This window comes from Maniola hyperantus, chromosome 7, assembly GCF_902806685.2.
Source record: "Maniola hyperantus chromosome 7, iAphHyp1.2, whole genome shotgun sequence".
NCBI classification, from domain to species: Eukaryota; Metazoa; Arthropoda; class Insecta; order Lepidoptera; family Nymphalidae; genus Maniola; species Maniola hyperantus.
This window is the reverse complement of record NC_048542.1, coordinates 7,259,788-7,280,859: the sequence shown is the minus strand read 5'-3', so window position 1 is coordinate 7,280,859 and position 21,072 is coordinate 7,259,788. Positions and strand designations below refer to the sequence as shown.

Below are 21,072 nucleotides of genomic sequence, written 5' to 3'. Positions count from 1 at the left end.
TAATTTTTAATTCATTTTATTTATTTAGGGTTCGTTAAAACACGTAGGTATACAAGGAGTATTATGTATTTTATGCATGAATTTTTGCTATCGTAAAGAGGTATATACCTACCCATTATATTAGTAGGTAGTTATTAATCAGAGTAAATACACTGGAAAATCTTATTTCGTACACTATTAAATTTTTAATTGTAAAGAACATTGTACCTACTGGGCTATAAGTCTGTAAAAATTGTATGTTTTGTAATAGGCATACCTATAAGTACGTGACAGGTTGAAATTGCAATCGAGGAGGGAAGGAACGGCCCGCACACCCGCACAGCCTCCGCACTAACACGGTGCGGGCGAGCGCGGGTGATGTGCGAGTGTGCGGGGCGTCCCCCGCCTCATACCCCGTTTGCCATCTCAACTATACATTATCATTATGGTGAAACACTGATTCATATGTAGGTAAATAGCAGAGTCCACGCTAAGTGAGGCAGCCTACGAGGCTAACAAAGGACATAGTTTTCCAATAATGTGTGCATACAGAATTATAACTAAAATTATACTTATGCAAATATGTAAAAATAAAATAAGTAATAAATAATTTGCGTTCTTTCAGATCAATCATAAAACCATCATCATAAAATCATCATAATTATACATTAATATATAAAACTACGTGAAGACAAAAGACTGCCAAGTAAACCACTACATATTTTTATTTACACGTTCCTAACTATTCAGACAATAAATAGAAATAAATAAACAGTCAAACTTACTTCAAATAACTACATAGGTTTCTATCTACTTATTTTATTACGCTAATCAGAGAGTTAATTATTATTGTTAATATAAATGCAAGGGCGGACTAAAATAATAATAACTAATTATAATCGCGTATAAACATTTTCGATACATTATTAATTTTTTTCCTTGTCTTTAATTAGATCTACATTTTTATCCAGAATATACTTAATTTAATTACAAGAAATAATTAAGATTTTCTCAAGCTGCAGCCAAGTCTCAAATGTTTTGGCTGTAAGACGTATTTCTGGTAAGTAGTTGTATCTACAATACATACTACGTTGCTTACTTTTATAACATTAGTAAATTCAAGAAAGTTGCTTTAGTTTCCAAGATTAAGAAAATCCTAAACATTATATTAAGTAAATAGAAAAATAAAAATAAGCATTGGAAAATTGAACTATTTCAATCAATGTATTCAATGCCACACATTAATTATATCACTTTTCTTATTTTGAGACACCATTTTATGACGCCGCACCTTCAACGTCCTTTTGGAATTTGTACTTATATTAAAACAAGTCACTGACTAAACATCGAGAAAATGGAAGACGTTTTAGTATTGGTCTCTACGATAGTTAACCTATATTTACTTAATGTTGGCACTAATTTTAGAGGACTCCACGTCAAATGCATCGATATGTGAAAGCGAAATACGTTGATAATATGACTTTACTATTTAAAAAGTAGTCATATAAATGCTAATCTATCGGTAAAGATAGTTTTTCGGTTCCTGAGCGATGGGTTCCGTACACGTACCCAGATGTTTTAGTTGGACGAGACTCCTGAAAAAGATAGTTTCGAAATTATAATAAGTTAAAACAATAGATTAAAATCTCTAAAAAGAATAGAATTGGTTAATATATTTATGGCATACCATATTATTATTACTATCAGTTTGATCTTTGCTAAACAATCTAATCTAATTAGCAGTTTGATCCGAAAAACGATCAGATAGACAAGGCACTTTTCTTAGGGGGTGTCTCCGTCATGATCTGCATGCCAAATTTCAGCCCGATCTGTCCAGTAATTTGATATGTGCGTTGATAGATCAGTCAGTCAGTCGGTCAGCTTTTCCTTTTATACATATTTAAGTTTTTGTTGAACGTTCAACATACCTTGAACGGCAGTTCTCCATTTCCAAGAAGCATTTGTTGGAGTAAGTCTTATCATCGGTGCCACACACGGGGTCGTACTCTGGCGAGCACACTCGTGCACAACCAGAGTACTGGAAGCGTGCCAGGCATCTCTTCAGTGGCACTACGTATATGTGTTTTCTACAAAAAAAAACATTGGTCAAAGCTGATGTGAATAGTTTAATAATTGGCTTGAATACAATATAAAGAGTATGGGAAATAATCGCGCTGTGAGAAAATGTAACTTTGGGTGCCTAATCAATATTAATCAATTTATTTACTGAAATAGGTACCAACTCGTAGAATGATGATAACAGTGGTTAAAGTAACACTATTTTATGGTGTCGTGCGTACAATTTTTTAGTTTTAATAGGTATCTAAAAATTGATTTCTTAAATTTTACAGAGTGAAAATTAAACAAACTGTAGCACAAAACTTTTGGTAACAATAGTGCCTCACTACCTACTCTCATCAAGATATTTGTTCGGAGGTAACGCTGGCTCGTGGGTGGCATAAGGAACAAAAGTTTTGTTTGGGCTGGATGGTAATGGGAGATTCTTGGCCAACGCTAAAGTTCTCTTAACATATTCAACACACCCGCAATTCTCTTTCTTCATGATGCACTCGTTCTTGTAAAACCGGTTATCTGAGCCGCAGACAAACGCTGGTGTATCCGGACAGTCCTCGTGACAGAGCGCAGTTGTTCTGCAATGAGCAGCGGCCACGGACACCACATGCTGCCCGCAAGTCAGTTTACGGAGTTCACAATCAGATCTGTAACGTAAAAATAAATAGCAATGGGTCTTAAAATTCCGAATTTAAGTATATATAGAACATTTTCTAAATAGGTACGTACGTAATATTATTTCCTAATTTTAAAATTTATTTATTTCATGTAAGATAACTAAGCATGTCTCTCTGCTGCGTCTGGGACTCTACCAAAGTTCGGTAAACAAATACTTTCTACTGAGAAGAGCCGGTACAACTAAGTACTCTTTTTAAATAATAAAAAGTTACAATATTATCAAAGTAACAACTTTTTATGTACACTATCTTGTGGGCACGCAACTTTGTCATTATGGTCAATTACAATTGTCTTTTTTTGTAATTAATCTAAAAATTCTTTCGGAACCATATCTATCATATTTTACATTTTACGCAAAACGACATAGCGCCGTTATCAGCTTATGACAATTTCAAATAAGCAATATTGTATACGAGGGGATCCTCTTATAAAGACTCATATTTTATTTCACAAAAACTAAACTAAGTACTTACCATTGAAGATTGAACTGTACCTATGTAGTACGTATGCACTGCCGCGCTTAGTTTGAACCCTGCTAATGTTGAAACAGTACCAAAAAATTATAAAAATGTATAAATTCCTTACTTATAAACGTTGCCGTCGGATCCGCAGACAGGTTGCTCGACAGCGTTGTCACAGTTGTCCAAGCAATCCGTCTCCATACGCGGCAGTAATGTGCAATTACCGAAGTGGGCTAGCTGGACTCCTTTACTGGAAAACACAATTATTATCCTCATTCACTTTTATATGCGAAAAATTTCATACCGTTACCAGTAGCAACAACTTGAGAAATGAAACTACAGAAATGAGAAACAATGTAGTACGCGACAGGTCGAGATGACAATCGGGGTATGAGGAGGGGGACGTCCCGCACACCCACACGACACCCACGCTATCCCGCTCCGGTTAGCGAGGGGGCAGGGGGCAGCACATCCCGATATAACATTAGAAAACCTACCTACTAAAAAGTGTGTCTGATTGGTTTACAACATATTTTACCTTGCAAGTAGATAGGTCCCATCATAGGCCACATAGCTGTGATAGCCTAGTCGGTAGGACGTCTGCCTTCTGATCGGAGGTCGGGGGTTCGATCCAGGGCACGCACATCTAACTTTTCGGAGTTATGTGCGTTTTAAATAATTAAATATCACTTGCTATAACGGTGAAGGAAAACAACGTGAGGAAACCTGCATGCCTGAGAGTTCTCCATAATGTTCTCAAAGGTGTGAAGTCTACCAATCCGCACATGGCCAGCGTGGTAGACTATGGCCAATACCCTTCTCATTATGAGAGGAGACCCGTGCTCTGTAGTGAGCCGGTGATGGGTTGATCATGATGATGATGATGATAGGCCACAACATCACTTCTCATCAGGTGTGATCATGGTCAAGCGCGCGCCTATCCATACTAATATTATAAATGCGAAAGTGTGTCTGTCTGCTAGCTTTTCACGGCTCAACTGTTTAACCGATTTTGACGAAATTTGGTTCAGACACAGAGATAGCTTACATCCCGGGGAAGGACATAATATGCTACTTTTTGTACTACTACTACTAAAATTGAAGAGTTCCCACAGGATTTTTAAAAACCTAAATCAACGCGGACGAAGTCGCGGGCATCATCTAGTAGTTAATAAAAAAAATTGGTTCAGAATGTATTGATTACTTACAGGCAAGTAGCGACCTTCAACAGACAAGGGTTGGTGTACACGTTAGCGTCAGTGCCACACACGGGGTCGGACTCGCTCGGGCACTTCACTTTCATACATTTGCTCATCTTCCCCTTGCATTTCTCCATGTCGACCTTTTTTACTATCTTCCTGTTGCTTGCTCTGAAAATAATATTGCAATAAATTTCTACAGTTATCTAAGTTATCTAAATACTACTTGCAGGATCGAGCTGCAAGGTATGCAGATATCTATTAATATGACGTAGACATCCGCTAAGAAAGGATTTTTAAAAGTTTTACCCCTAAGGGGGTAGAATAGGGGTTTGAAATTTGTGTAGTCCACGTGGACGAAGTCGCGGGCATTAGCACGTTTACGCACATGCAAATTATGTTATGTAAGCCTGTATGCACGTATTGTAGTATGCCTTTGGGCGGTGTTCCCACTAGATTAAAAAAACTATTATTGTAGGCCTTATGGCATGTTCTATAAAATAGCGCTTGTAATGCAATTGCATTCTTTATGGTTAAGATGTCATGAACTATTTTGAACTTTAAATGGGGCGCTATTTGATTAGGTTTATAGGCTGGTTTACTTACCCGCAATTAAGCATTTTCATTTCACATTCATTTCTGTAAATACTCTCATCGGAGCCGCAGACCAACTTCTCCCGTTGTCCAGAACAGTCTGTGGGGCATGAATCACCACCAGATGTCCTCTCTTGGGAAACGCAGAACGCCATCGGCACTTCGAACACATGTTTACTGAAATTGAAAAATATCGTATTAATTTAAATACATGGATACAGACCGTAAAAGATATTATTCAGGGACATCATATATTATACTGGTAAGTATTCAAGGCTCTCTCTGTCTGGGTCAAAATGTATGTAACGTAAAATTTCCTGCTTGGAAGAAGCGATTTGAAAGAGGTAATTTAATCAAACTCATATCTTTAATCGAATTCTACGCGGTGAACGTCGTACTTGAATGCTAAACGGCGGCGATACGTTTTCACGTTTTTGCCATTAGTCAGATTAGAAATTTCCAAACTGTCCATGCTAGAAATCGAACCCAGGACATCTTGTAGTTTTTAAAACCACAGCGGTCATTCATAATCATGATTCATGATATATGTACTTATTTACTATTTCCACCAATTCATACAAAGGAATATTTAAGAGGACTCATGAAGAAAAACTCACTCAAGGACAATATGCTGGCTCAAGAACATTCGCCAGTGGTTCAACATTAACTGAAGATAAGTTCAAGCACAAATGAAGGCAGCTGTGAATAAAGTCCTAGCCTATATGGTTAGCAACCTCCAATAGGATACGGCAGTTAATTCCTTGTCAATTCATTATTTTCTTCCCTTTTCGAATATGAATAGTCGGTGCTTTTTTTCGTGATTTCTACAGAGCACAGGACAGAAGAAGCTGCTAACGAGCATATGACAAGTTCACATGTAAGATATGTGTGTCGTATCATTTTTCCTCCCCAACTTCTAAAATCCGACGTCCTTTTGGTAGACTCGTGGTTCTTTCTGCCAGACTTCCTCTAGTTTAACTCACCCGCAATTTGTAGCCTTCATCCTACAAGCGTTGGCGTAGAGTTTCCCGTCAGATCCGCAAGTGGGTCTGGATGCTCTCCAGCAGGATTCGCGGCAGTGCCGCGTTGTTTGGCAGTGCTTTTTACTCGTCTTTACTACCCCTTGGCTGAAATTCAAACATAACATCTTTAGTTAGCGGCAAAGGCGGCCCAAATAAGTATGTGTCAGACTTATCAGAAAGAATTAGAATCCAATCGCAGATTAGTCTCCGATGCTGTATTTTTGGTCCTAAGTACCTATTTGAAATGTTTCAAATGTTTTTTGGTTGTGACAAACATTCAAGACCAAAAGTTTTGTATCGGTATATCATAAAGGCAGTGACAAAAGAAACAACAAATAGGTAGATGAAGTTAATCCAGAATCTTTCTGTTCCGTTTCCGCCAACTTTAAGCATCGTAGCAGCATTTTTAACTTTTAGTACATAACACTGTGATTGTTCTACTTTTTCTCCTTCCGCGGTCATTCCAATTTCTCAATTTCGAGACTCATTTTGACCTTTGTCTTTGCTAATCAAACAGGACTAAGTAGGTATTACCTAATGCTATACCAAATTGGATCTTTGCTTTAAAATTGGCACTTATCAGGTACTTACCAATCTAGTTTTGATATAAAACTTCCATTATACTAACCCGCATGTCAGCAGCTTCATCTGGCATGTGCTCTTGTACACATTCCCATCGGAGCCACAAATCGGTCCATCGAATGGAGCTTGTGAACAGTCCACAGGGCAGTTCTCTCGGTGAGCACTGATGTTATTGCATGCCCCTAAGTGAGAGAGACCGATGCCGACTCTGGAACGAGAAAATGAACCAGGTGAGATTATGGCAGCGATCAGTGAAGTGAACCATGAAACTTGATAATGAATAGATAAATATTGTTTAGCTTTTCCATCAGAGATTTCATGTCATATAATTTGTTGAAAAGCAACTTGTTAGATATTTTAACAAATCATGAAATATATCAAAGAGAAGAACGTAAATTCGACAAAAGAAGTTATGAGATTCGTCACATACTTACGATGACCTGTCAAACATTCACATGTGTAATGTTTTTTAGGGTTCCATACCTCAAAATCGAAAAAAGGAACCCTTACAGGATCACTTCGTTGTGTGTCTGTCTGTCAGTTTGTTCGTCTGTCCGTCTGTCTGTCATGTCTGTCACGAAAACCCGTACTTACCCGTAAAGGGTACTTCCCATCGATCTATGGCAGATAGTTAGTCTTATAGCACAAGTAAAGGAATAAATATGAAAACTGTGGATTTGTGGTTATATCACACAAAAAAAATTAAAATGTGTTAATGAACAAATTAGTAAGTATTTTCAATTTTCGAAACCAAGTGTGATATCATATGAAAGGGCTTTACCTGTATATTATAAAACAGATTTTTATTTATTTTTATGCATAATAGTTTTTGATTTATCGTGTAAAATGTTGAAAAAAATTATCGACTACGGAACCCGAAACTTTTAAAATATTGTGGCTTTGAAATTTAGGTGTTATAAACTATAGCTATAAACGGACCTGCATATTTCAACTTGCAGCATGCATCGATTTAGGTACGTCCGTCCGTTGGTACCACAGACCGGATCCCTTTCGCCAGTACAGCGATGATCGCATTTGGAGCCTTGCGCCCTTGAGCACGAGCCTTGATCTTGGGCCAATCTTACACCTGCAAGTTAAAATTAAATTAATAAAAAAAACGACCGCGCTGCTGAAAAACAATTTAAAAATTTCACATTGTAAAATAGCGCCGATGAAGCCGCCATATTGAATTTTAGTTAGTGTGTCACTCGAGATGATGTGAGGATTCTAACGATAGGGGTATCGTTAGAATCCTTTCATCATCTCGAGTGAGTGTACGGAAATACTCCTAGGTGTGTGAATTTTTCTTTTCCGCACTTGGCCAGCATCCGAGCGTGGTGTAATTAGTCAAGACCATTCTCATTCTGAGAGGAGACCCGCGCTCAGTTCAGATCATGATAATGATGATAATAATTAAGTTTATTTTATACATTTTAAGGTAAAGCAAACTTGTAGCTTTGTCTAAACTAATATCCAAGAGATAAATCGTATACATTGTGCGCTACCAAAGATAAGTTAAGCAAGATCTTAACATAAATTCTATTAGCAACCGCGCACTGCGCGCGTGTAGGCGCATTACACTTTGTAACTGAAAAGTAGCTTTTATCAACAGATAAGATCGACCCGATACCGGATACGGGATAAATGTGCCTTCTCTTAAGCATTATCTTGAAAACTTGAAAATCCGAGTAGACAGAGTTTATACATAATATGAAAAGGCTATTTTAAATTACTAAGTGGGTAGGTACCTTTTACAAAAATAGTATTCCTTTTTATAGTACCAATTTAACTATTTCGTAATTATTTATCGATACGAGGGATGTACTGGAGGTACGGGTAAATATGAATTCCCCTTTCATCCACTGGTGGGAGAAGCCAGTGGGCGCACGAGTAGTCCACCCATTTGGAAACATGTCGAAGTGCCATTTGAATGACTTTACCTTTTCCACAAGTCTTCTTCCTCATTTCACACAACGAGGGGTAGATGATACCATCAGTAGCACAGACCGGTTCACCCTGCAGCGCGGGCCCACAGATACGCGGACAGGATGCGTCCCTGGCGCCATTGCAATATGTTGCCGCTGAAAAAGAAAATGAGTTTTACTAATAGACACGAAAATTTAGAGCTTAAAATACCTAATGATCAGGGGTATATTTACCCCAGGGACAAAAGGGGCCATGGCCCTGGGGCGGCAGGCTGCGAAGGGCGGCGCCAGCGCGTCAGATTTGGAAGTCTTAATGAAAGTTAGGGGGCGGCAAACCTTAAATATACGGCTATAATAATATAAACTATCTGTACCTATATTAGTAACCATTGATGTTGGAAGGCCCCCTTGACTTTCTATGTTAGTAACGATAAGTGAAAAGCGTGTTATAATACCAAGTTGAATATTAATATGATAACCGTTATTATGTACCTAACATGTATTCTTTCTTCAAAATGGCCATAAGATGAGCGCTATTTGCAATTCTAATAAGTTAGGTAATTTTAAAAATACTTTCGCTGATTCGTTATCATTCGTATATAATTATCTCAAAGAAAGCGACAAATTATGTATTTAATGAAATCATTTTAGCATGCGTTTAGTTATGTGCCATTTATAATATTGTTCTTCATATTTTTATTGTGTAATAAATAAATACACTAATCTCATTAAAATCATTATGTTATTTTTATTTAAAATTTATTATTAGTCCGCACGTATTTCAAATAAATTAAACCACGATATGCGAAATACTCAGAGAGGGAGGAGACTGCGAGATCTAAATAAGAGGTTTTAGCATGCCATGCATTCCTTTCATCAGAGAGCTATAAGCTATGCGAATTTAAGTTGTGTGTGTGCGTCTTTAGTTTCTGGTAGATTTTCTTGACGATAAACCCTCCTGCACAGTGGTGCGAATGTTTCAACTATTAGAAAGAACTCGTACTTAATCCATATCCGTTTGAAAACATTAGCATAAAGAAATTCTTGAGTTTTAGCAGTTACGGAATTCTGATCGAGATTATTCCACAAGCATCAACAAAGCTTAAAATATATTTAAGGATTTTGAATATATAACTAGGTATCTAATTTAGAATATAACTATTTTGGAGTCTCCACTTCTCAGCAGCTGATATAGGTACTTATAAAGAAAATCTTAGCGTCCCTGTCAAAGAAAATCTAAAACTAGCTACCTGCTCCCTAAACATAACTACCTACTACTACTATAAGTAGGTATATAAAATAGAATTGGTAACTTCATTTGCACTCTAACAGAAAACTTTTACACCACTCTTGTTTCGTGACCCCACTTAATTTAGAAAATGGCTGACGGCGTTCTATGCGAACTACGAAACTGCATTAGGACCGCGAGTTCCACAGGTTCTGTTTAAAAGTATATTACGCTACAAATAAAAGTAACAAAGTTTAAATTATTTTTATTTAGTTTAGGATGCAAAGTTTGTAAAACTCCAATGCAAAAGGCGTGTTGTGCAAACTGCAAACTTTATAATAATGTGGTTTTGTGAGCAGTTTTTATAATATTATTTTGTAATCGGCATAATGTCGTATCCCTACTTAGTATTTCGTATTGCAGTTCTTATGATAAAATTTACAGATTTTTAATAGATAAACAATAAACATGTATGAAACAGTGTGGTCTTAGGTAACATACCTACCTACAGAAAAGAAGGATAGGAGTACAATATCAAAAGGTGCATAGTGAAGTTTTGCAACAATACTCGTAGCTACAAAATGTTTTAATAACTACATAATATGTTACTTATACAACTCCTAGATAAACGCTGAGTCGTAGGCTCCAATTTTAACCATGGCCTCTACAATTTACCCAATAATGTTTAAAAATGTACCCATAGGACTAGCCATAATAATATTGTATTTTTTTACAAGTAGAATAGAAAGATCTTTCATTAAAATGTACTATCTTAAGGTAAATATGCTTTTGAATCGTCAAGTGATGTACCACTGGTTCACAATGCCCTTCCTACCAGCCGGAACTCGACGGTTTCTCTTTTCAAATATTCGATTTACAATAACATTATGCCATGTATGATGTACTTAAGTGGTCTATCAGTAATTGCAGTCCCGCGCATTACTGGAGCGAGTCAAATCTAAGCATTTTCATCAATACCATAATCATTGATTGTACTTATATTTTTTTCAGGAGCATAATATAAGCATGTCTTATAATGATACGATAGTTTTAATAGCAATTAAACATTGTTAACCAATATTTCTCGCCGCCTGTACCATAGAATGTTTTATACCCGCCGATAAGAAGATTCAAATATTTGTATAGTTTAAAATAAATTCAAAACAGCTCGCTTATCCCACCTTTTATCTTTTTAACTAGCGTCGCGTGCTACGGCTTTTTACGTTTTTGTCCCGAGCTCTTTATGTTGTGCTGTGATAAATTTAGAATAAGTGATTTTTTGTATAAAACTTATTCTAAGACTGCGTCCACATTTATACTATTTTGATATAACGTATCTCCGCCGCAAATACGCAATGTATTTATCTAAAGTTAGAATACAAAATGATGTCCTAACGACCATTAATAGGCTTCTAATTTACGCCAGAGGAACACTATGCGACATTGCGACATGCCACAAGACGGAATGGGAAAATTTGATTAGAACTTAACAAGAAGCGTCGGTAAACTATCATACCATAATATTCCAATTAGGATGAAGCCTATGTCAAAAATAAATTATTTCATAGGAATTATTAAATAGAGGGTCTTCCAAAATTTGTAAAATCCACGTCCGATGTTAGTTTTAAGTTTGCTTACCATTTTAAGCTATCGATTTAACTTGAAAAGTACTTAAAATTACGTCAAACTTGTATGACGTCACATCTATGTAGTCATACAAACTCCCTTACTAAGCCAGCGCTTTGAGGTTTGATAAAAAGTCGCTGATTTGACTTAGTTGTCATCATTCTTATTGTACAGCACAATAATGTCTCGGCATGAAATAATAATTAATGTTTCCATATTTTGTTTAAATTAGAAAAGGTAATTGTAACATGGTGTATGATAAATGTTGTTGCTACGGCGTAAAACAGCCTTTAGACCTATATTTTGTCGGTTTATTGTCGCGCTCAAAGTAGCATCAATCCGAACCGCATCGTGTATTTTAATGGAGAAGAACGAGCTGATGTATCAAATAGCAGCCTCCATTTGAGTGAAGTGATTTCGATGCTGCTCGATCTGAAGCTAAGCTTTGCACGTTATGCTTAGTACGCAACGGAGCTTTACTTACGCCAAAATGATACGAATGTGAACACAGCCTAACTTGACTTCTTGGACTTGTTATTTCCCCGGTAATAAAACCGAGGTCTTTTTATTATTATAATCCAGATTCATCTACGGAATTCTAACACAACTCCGTTATTTCATGAGTAAATGTGTTTCTTTAAGTACCTAGGTACCTACTGTAAACAGTTAAGTACTAGCTTATCCTCAATTTTTAACTGACTTCAAAAAAGGAGGTTATGTATTCGATTCGTATGTATGTGTACCTATACCTATTTGCAATTGTCTCAAAGACCAATGAACCGACTTTGATATTTTTTTTTCAGTATCGTAATCAAATCGTAATTTACATACTTTTAGTAAGTAGGAATGTGATGAAGAGTGAAGGTGTCATTGTTATGAACGAAATAATGCACGTAATAACAGCAGCTGCTGTACTCAAGCGTGTGTCTATAATTAATAAATCAATTTATAAAAGCTTATGTCGTCAATATCTTTGATAATTATGTAGGTAGGTACATCGATTTATCCGAGATTTCTAAACCGATTTGAAAATTTAAAAAAAAATTGATCTTTAAAATAAAGCAATTAGTACAGGTTTCACGGTTTTTAGATATTCCACTCCTAATTGGGTTAATTAAATAGAAAATCAAAGTTTGTATGAAAGTCGATCTTTTTCTAAGTTAGGTAGGTACACCTATCCATAAAAATTGGTATTTGGGCTGTCGGGCATTTTTGGGAATCAAGCTATCACTGAATTTCTAAAGTTCGACTATCGGGCGAAGCCGGGGCGCGTCAGCTGTGAAATTATTTGTACAAAAAATTCTAATAGTTTCTGTATTCTGTATGGTATTCGATCTACCAGATAGTAAAGTAGCTACTATTATTGACCCTTACCCTATAAACCTTGAGGTGAGTATGGAATGGGGCCATGTTCCTATTAGATGTCTCTCAGTGCAGATGCAGTGTCGAGGTGATGCTGACGTAATGATTAAGGCTGGAAACATATTACAAACAGCTGACACCAGCCAGGTCACATATCTAAGACTTGGCTGCAATCAAAATAGCCTAAGTACTTAAAGTGGAACGCACCCAGCGTGTTATTTTGGATGTTTTAATGTGCCATCGTCATCACCAACCCAACGCCGGCTCTCTACTAAACCACCACTATATAAGCCCACCACGCTGGACACGATCATATCTGCTATCCTATCCTATACTTAATACTTATATCAAAACTCCAAACTTTTCACACAACCAGTATCAAAATCGGTAAATTTTATAGTTTCCATAACTTCGTACTCAGAACAGTCATTAGGTGATCATAAAAAAGATATAAAACCGAAAATTATGGCTTTCCGAACGAATGTTTCGTGCGATACATTTAAAAAACGGCTTTTAAGTTAAAACTTTAAAGCTACTGTTTTATGGTGAAGCGATAAAAGTGCAATAGGATTACAAAAAATGTTTGGTCGTTAAGTTAAAGAGAACATAATTAGGTAAGAAAATTCATAATGCTTGGTCCGTTTTGGTAAAGATGACGTGACGTAAAATACTGGACAGTCAATAATAATTTTAACAGATTTTTTGAACCCTACTATCTCTATTATTTAGACTCTACGAGGATGGTCCTCGTTAATTGCTATAATTGCATGCTAGCCAACTACTTAATAGTGCTATCAAAGTTTCCAATTTGAGGCGCTGCGCCGCGCGCCGTAGTAGTCGTTTTTAATTTTCAAAGGCCTCACACGTTTGTTTCTATAAGTACCGTGAAGTAGATAAACGGTAGGTATAGTTATTCGCCTAAATAAAAAAGTGAAACCATGTAGTTGTAGGTCAGAACTAGTTATAGTATATTGTTTAAAATCACCATAATTGCAGATTTATCGGGCACAAGTGCACATTGTAAACAATCTTGACCTGGCGATTTCTATTTCACTCTCGCGCGTGAAAGTAAGCACTGGCATGGCATGCAAATCGTGTGATGGTGTTAAGCTGAGTACAGATAGGGTCGATATGTGCAAAGCATTTAACTTGTAAGGTTGTGCTGTTTTTTATATTTTAAAGGCCTACATTTTTTTTAAACAAATAAGTATACGTCTAAATATTCTCATATTTTCTTACTTAATTTGAATGAAAGCTATTGAATAGGTATTCATTGTAGGATTTTTGCTTAAAACTATACATTTTAGAATTGTGTTCTTTGGTACATCACTACTTCAGAGTTCAGGGCCCTTGTCGCACCGGTAAGCAGCAACTTACAACTTACATACATATATAACTCTTTTGATTTTTAGGATTCCATACCTCAAATGGAAAAAAGGAACCCTTATAGGATCACTTCGTTGTCTGTCTGTCTGTCTGTCGCGTCTGTCAAGAAAACCTATAGGGTACTTCCTGTTGACCTACAATCATGGAATTTGGCAGATAGGTAGCATATAGAACAATTAAAGGAAAAAAATCCGGAAACCGTGGATTTGTAGTCAAGTATCACAAAAAAATTAAAAATGTATTTTAAACGTTCAAAGTAAGATGACTATACCAAGTGGGATATAAAAAGGCTTTTCCTGTAGGTACCTTCTAAAACAGACTTTTTGATCTATCGTGCAAAATGTCGAAAATAATACCCGAGTACGGAACCCTCGGTGCGCAAGTCTGACTCGCACTTGGCTGGTTTTTTAAAATAATAATATTGTTCTCACTTACGGTGAAGCTGAACATGATCCCATCGTCTTAAATCATGGTTTGTGCTTCTTGAAATTCAGATAGATTTTATATACCTAGTCTACCTATGTTCGGGGTAATCCTACCAGCCTACACCTAGTTTTATGATCACAGAGGACGAGCTTGATGTGTAAATAGCAAATAGCTTGAGACTACATTAGCTTTTTATGCTGGAACAAATCAAATGATTTGGAGTGAACCAATTTCGAATGAAAGTATCTAATGTCTAAAAAAAAAGGTGGTTTTTATAAAAAAAAAATTGATAGGTAAGTATTTGCTAGTGACTGTGAAATCTGTGATATGAGTTGGCTATCTAATTAATTCACCTTTTCCTTTTATAGCCTTTTTGATAGGTTTGTGTTACAAACCATTTTTTAAACTTAAAATCTTAATAAGTTCCTACCTATCTATATTTACGATTTTACCATTTTAGCAAACTACAGCTGATTAATTAGTTATACGCAGCACTTTTATTCGCGTTAGAGTTCGCTGTTTTAAATATCTAACTTGTGAATGTCTCATTTTTAGGATTCCATTAAAATAATTCAAGCTTAGCTAAGCTCAAATCTGTATGATTCGATAATCGATGTAGCCTTTCATTTAGTTCGAGCACTGATGAAGCGCTACACATTCAAATTTCACCAATTCGATATTATTAATATGTGCATAATGTACAACGTTCTCATTTAAATGCAAATAGTGTAAGCGAGAACGCCTTTTGACCGCGAAATTAGATAATTTATGCAAATGTTTGACACGTCATACCTACACCGAAATAAAGTTAGATTATGTGAGCTCTTGTTTTGGAATATTGCTGAAATATGAAATGTATAACTAATTATTATACTACCTACTGCCTACTAATATAACTAAAATATATAAATAATGTAGGTCCTATATTACGCGACGGCGTCGAGATGGCAATCGGGACGGAGGGGGTGGGAAGAGAACTGTGCTCAGTAGTGGTCCGGTGATGGGTTGATCATGATGATGATGCTAGTGTATCTACGGTTAAATTTGACCAGTAATAAAACGAAATGGGTTGCACAATGCACTAGTCAGGGTTTGTTAACTTATAGTATCAATTCTCAAGTGCCGGGTTAGTCCTGACACCTAGTTTAATCATTGCTAGAAGAGAAGTGAGACTAGAAGTGATTTTATTGCTAAAACCAGTAGGAGCAATTAACACTTTTTGTAAGTTAATACCTTCGATGTTAGTCTCTCTCGTCTTCTCACGTTATCTTGTGGAGTCACAAAACTCCTCTTATTGTAATTGGATAACGATCATTAATGCATATCAACGCGCCTTGTCCTGTCGGAACAGGTAATGCATTCAATGAGCATCGAACCTGCAATCCCATCAGCGCCCACGACTCCATCGCGCTCATTTATTAGGGATGCTTGAGCATTTCTCATTTAGATGGATTGTATTGCAAGCATTATAATTTACGTTGGGATCCCTAAGGTGCTCGAATAGCGAACCCACACAGGAAAACTTATCGTTGGAAGACCCCCCACTAGGTGAAACGGCAATCTCAAGCCCTCAAGATGGAAGGCGCTGAACACACATTGTGTCATATAGTCCATACAAGAGCCCTATGCCCAGCTATGCACGTATGTCAGTTGAGACGATGACGATGATAGCCAGTACCTAATGTCAAATTATTTTCGATTGGTAAGGAGGACATCTCATGTCTCATCATACCTTTTGCTCCTGCCTGTGATGCATTTCACTTTTTTTTTGGCCTCCTGTTCAGAGGATCTGGGGCACGCTCCTTAAGTTTACAGAGTTTGTGCTTTTTAAGCAATTAAATATCATTTGTTTGAAAGGTGAAGGAATATACCGTGAGGAAACCTGCATGTTCGAGAGATCTCCATAATGTTCTCAAAGGTGCGTGAAGTCTGCAAATCCGCACTTGGCTAGTGCATGGTCTAAACCTTTCTTATCATGAGATGAGACCCGTCCTCAGTAGTAATCCGTTGGAGTTTGAGATGATCCTACTCTGAAATAATATAAGGGGTTACAAGTTTTTACCTACTCTACGTAAGTATTTATTTACGCGCTTTCGTCAAAATGCGGAGTAAATACACAAATGCTTATTAAACCCGAAGAGAAAGGTCTGTGGTTGAGAGTCGAGGGAAAACAAATAATAAGAATCCGTGTATCTATTCGTCGACCTCTCATGCCAATAAGAAAATACCTAATTATAAAAAAAAAACATCTATTTAGTTGCCTAGTGACCTGTTTAACGGCGATTTAATTTGATAGATACAATAGTATGGAGATTAATATGCAGTAAGTGGTATCTAGTTAAAGACAGTAACTATCACATGTATCTATAGTCTATACTACCTAAGATCATGATTTTCATAATTATTTCCTAGCCTACAGTACCAGCTAAGAGCTGCTAGCTAAGAGGAGCCAATTTAAAAATCTGCTAATAATTAATTCAAATAAGGCTGTAATTGATTCAAAGTTACTCATTTACATTATACCCTAATATTACAAACAATCTTCATCATCATCATCATGATCAACCCATCGCCGGCTCACTACAGAGCACGGGTCTCCCTCTCAGAGTGAGAAGGGTTTTGGCCATGTGCGGATTGGTAGACTTTACACACCTTTGAGAACATTATCAAACAATCTTACTAAGAAGTTACCTACTTCGAACATGTAACAAGTTATAAAACAACGGTTTAAAGTTAGCTTTTGAATGAAAAATGAGTTCCTACCTGCCCTAACAGTAAAAGCTGATAATAAATACAAAGACGTGCATCGAATTATCGTAACCTTGTGAATTGGGATGGACTTTTTTCCGGGTATGGGACACACTTAGTGACTTATGTCATGTTTACATAATTTACGAGAGGTCTATAGTATATTATGACTAACAATTTCTTGAAAAATGTTCCGGATTTAATAAATTCTACCCTATCAATAATGCAAAAATGTCTATGTATATTGGTTTTACTGGTTTGTCCATCAATCACGTCGCAACGGAGCAACGCGCTCAACAAGATTTTTTGCATGATCATAGTTAAAGACACTGAGAGTAACATAGGCTACTTTTTATTATTACGTAAAATCAAAGAGTTCTTACAGGAGTGGACGAAGTGGGTAAATGGGGGTTTAAAATGTATGCAGTCCACGCGGACGAAGTCGAGAGCATAAGCTAATATATCATACATGAAGGTTATTCAAGGTATCTATCCATCGATACACTTAAGCTACGTAGAACTAACTCTTTTATAGAAGTTGAACACCATTACGTAAAAAGTCCTCTAGAATAAAATGCTAGACAGGATATTTCAAGCATTTATTTCTAGAGCAGGTAACCTCTTTCCTAATATAGGTATCTGACATAACATACGCTGCTTTTGTAAATGGAAATCACCTGGACAGCATTCTTATGGTCATCCATAGAGTGAGAAGTATAGAAAAACTGGCTACAGTTATTTACTCTAACTAGTTTTTCTACGTTTAACGGATTATCGAGAGTGATCGGCATGACGGTTGAAACTTTGTTATCTCGTAAAGTCAATGTATATCCAAGAATTCATACTAATATTATAAAAGCGAAAGTGTGTCTGTCTGTCTCTGCTACCTTTGTACGGCCATCCGTTCAATCGATTTTGATGAAAGCTTACAGCCCAGGGTTGGTCATGCTACCGCCTGCCAGGAAGTACCCGGCCTGCAAAATCAAAGAGTTCCCACGGATTAAAAAAAACACTTGATGTATCTGGCAAAACGTCTAAGACTTTACATGTAGGGAGCTACTCTAAAAAAATATTTATCATAATTTTATTTCACCACTTGGTCGGCGTGATCAATGTTTATACCCATGCCAAATAACAGCACTAATAGTCTCTGCGATTAACCGAGGACGGACGCGGACGGACGGACGGACGGCCGGACGGACGACGGACAGACGGACGGACACGGCGAACTATAAGGGTTCCTTGTTTCTACTATGGAACCCTAATGAAAATGAGTTTAAACAAAATACAAAGCTAGTGGTATTTGTTGTTGCTATTAGAATGGAAAATCACGCTAGCTCTCTCTCTACAGTCTATGAAGTAGCAATGTGGATACTTTCTTATTAAAAAAATTAAAAAAATTCTGTAGCATAAATTTTTAACAAGTTCTTAGAGAGTAGAGTGAAAATACCCATTTTTCATGACGGCTTCATTATCTACCATTGATTTACCACAAAAATATTTAGCGAAAACATTACAAAATTAGGAAATATCTACAAAAATTAATCTAAATGTTCTCTATCGAAGCAACTATGGAACTTTTAATTTGTTATGAGATTCCAAAGAGCGTTAGTTATCTTATTTTATTTATTACCGCATATTTCTGGAGATAGGTAATCGTTTACTTAATCAAGCGCTTGGTATTTACACGTTTCGCGTTTAAGAACAAAATGTAGAGCAAACGGTAAATTTGTACTTTCTTAAGTCAAGTTTACATTATTTTGCGAAATTTTGGAGTACTCCTTTAAAGTAAATAAATGTCACTACATTTTACGCTCCTCCAGCTTTTTTTAAAGTCTAGAGAGTTTATATTTACGTAGATGAGTTTTCTTTCTTACCCCCGACTTAATTTGTCACTTTATTTTGTTGTCATTTTTACTATCCTATCTTTCTCTACAATTTTCAGGGTTTTTAAGCTCGAAGTTCTTTATTATACAAAGGCATTTCAAGAATTTTAAACTAGAATTCCACAAAGAGAGATAAAGACGGGCCATTTCAAAAGAATCTCAAATCTGTCTGCGAACGACTAGACTGCTTTATGACATGTTTATTATTGTTAGATTATGTAAATAGATCATTATGTAGGGTGACCATTAATTGTCTACTTCACCACACCATAACCTTACAAACATTTTATCGCTGCTCTTCGTCTTTGCCGCAATTTGAGCCTAAATAGCTCAACGGGTAAAGGAGTGGACTGAAAACCGAAAGGTCGGACGGTTCAAACCCCGCCGTTGCACTATTGTCGTACCTACTCCTAGCAATAGCTTTACGCTTAGTTAGAGAGAAAGGGGACTATTAGTCATTTAAATGGCTAATATTCTTTTTAAAAAAATGTGCCGTTATATTATATACCTACTTCTACTTGGTTGTAGATAAGTAAATACTTTAAATGGTACACATGGATTAGTATTTAGCGCCATAATATTATGATAATATTTTAGAAAAGTTATACTAACAAATAACTTCTTACTTACTGCTAAAAACTACCTACTGAAATTAAGTATAATTTATAATAATTCAAAGCATGTTCAATAATAATCATTTCCGTCAGTACCAGTCAATAAAGCTTAATATGCTTTGTTATAGTGGTAGGCATCGAATGAAATGGTATTTGTTGGACATGTTTTTGAAATTTTTGACGCATTTTAGTAAGTAGGATAGGTACTTAGTATATACTATACTAGTTATACTCAAAATTATGGTCATCACTACTTATGATATATTAATATGTAAAGAGTATCGTACGAAACGAACTGCATACTAAGTCATCTCCACAATTATCTCTCATCTCTACATTGCTTATTCCAAAACAGGAATATCGTCGGTTTAGATGAAGGAAAGGAAAGCATGATACGAAACATTAAGGTTCTTATAAATAAAAATTAACTCAGTGTATGGCTTACTTATAAAAATTCTGTCCTACATTTGACGTGTGTAATATATCAATGAGTAGAGTTTTATAACTGTAGTGCATAATTACATATTCGCCATCGCGTTATCATCAACAGTTTACAAGCGCGTCACTCGCTCATAATCTGGCTATCCAAATCCAAGAATATGACAAAAACAAGCAAAAGAGCTCTAAAGCTTATTTCAAACTTTACTCTAAAATTGGTACGAATGGTAGGATTGCCAATATATTAACTAGACTATACTTACTATAATTTATATCCCGTAGTGTGAAATAAGCTTAAAAGAGTTTCTAATTAAATAGTACAATATCTATTACGTGTTATGTACAGTAGGTACACGTAGTATAATTAATAGTTAATAAGTATACTTAGTAAGTAGTTAATTTATAAAAATAGTATAGTGTATAGTATAGTATAGGACTTCCAGCAGATAAACCGTATGTGGATTCAGCTGGAGTCAACAATTATTATTACTGTTAAAAAATTGTATTTTTAATAAAAAAAAATAAAAAATGCGCGAGTGAGAGATGAGACGGGATCAACTTATTATAAGGCTACGGCCTCAATCTGTTAATTTTTTTGCAATCAATGGCTGTTAATTTTAGCCGGAGGCGTATGGCAGAATAAAAACCGGATATAATATATTATGTGGGTTGGCGTTTAACGACGTGACGCGGGTAGTGTTGATATACAGGATGTTTATTTTGTTAATCTCCACTTTAATAAAGCGAATTATAATAATATTTTAGCAGCGATTGCTTAGGAGCAACTACAATAATTAACAAGTATTACGAGGTATTCATAATAAGGTATCTATCGCTTTGGGCGG

The 21,072-nt window shown here is 36.1% G+C and overlaps 1 protein-coding gene across 1 annotated transcript in view; it reads right to left on the bottom strand.

Moving 5' to 3' along the window:
- The window catches only part of LOC117984023 (serine protease inhibitor dipetalogastin), a 59,786-nt gene continuing 38,714 nt past the window's right edge, over window positions 1-21,072 (bottom strand). The window contains exons 3-12 of the mRNA XM_034970671.2: window positions 8,529-8,669; window positions 7,528-7,675; window positions 6,635-6,796; window positions 5,968-6,111; window positions 4,997-5,161; window positions 4,400-4,561; window positions 3,316-3,441; window positions 2,523-2,699; window positions 1,908-2,066; window positions 1-1,574 (exon numbers count right to left, since the gene is read on the bottom strand). Coding sequence (XP_034826562.1) covers window positions 1,496-1,574; window positions 1,908-2,066; window positions 2,523-2,699; window positions 3,316-3,441; window positions 4,400-4,561; window positions 4,997-5,161; window positions 5,968-6,111; window positions 6,635-6,796; window positions 7,528-7,675; window positions 8,529-8,669 — 1,463 coding nt within the window. The 3' untranslated portion in view covers window positions 1-1,495. The remainder of the gene's footprint in view (window positions 1,575-1,907; window positions 2,067-2,522; window positions 2,700-3,315; window positions 3,442-4,399; window positions 4,562-4,996; window positions 5,162-5,967; window positions 6,112-6,634; window positions 6,797-7,527; window positions 7,676-8,528; window positions 8,670-21,072) is intronic.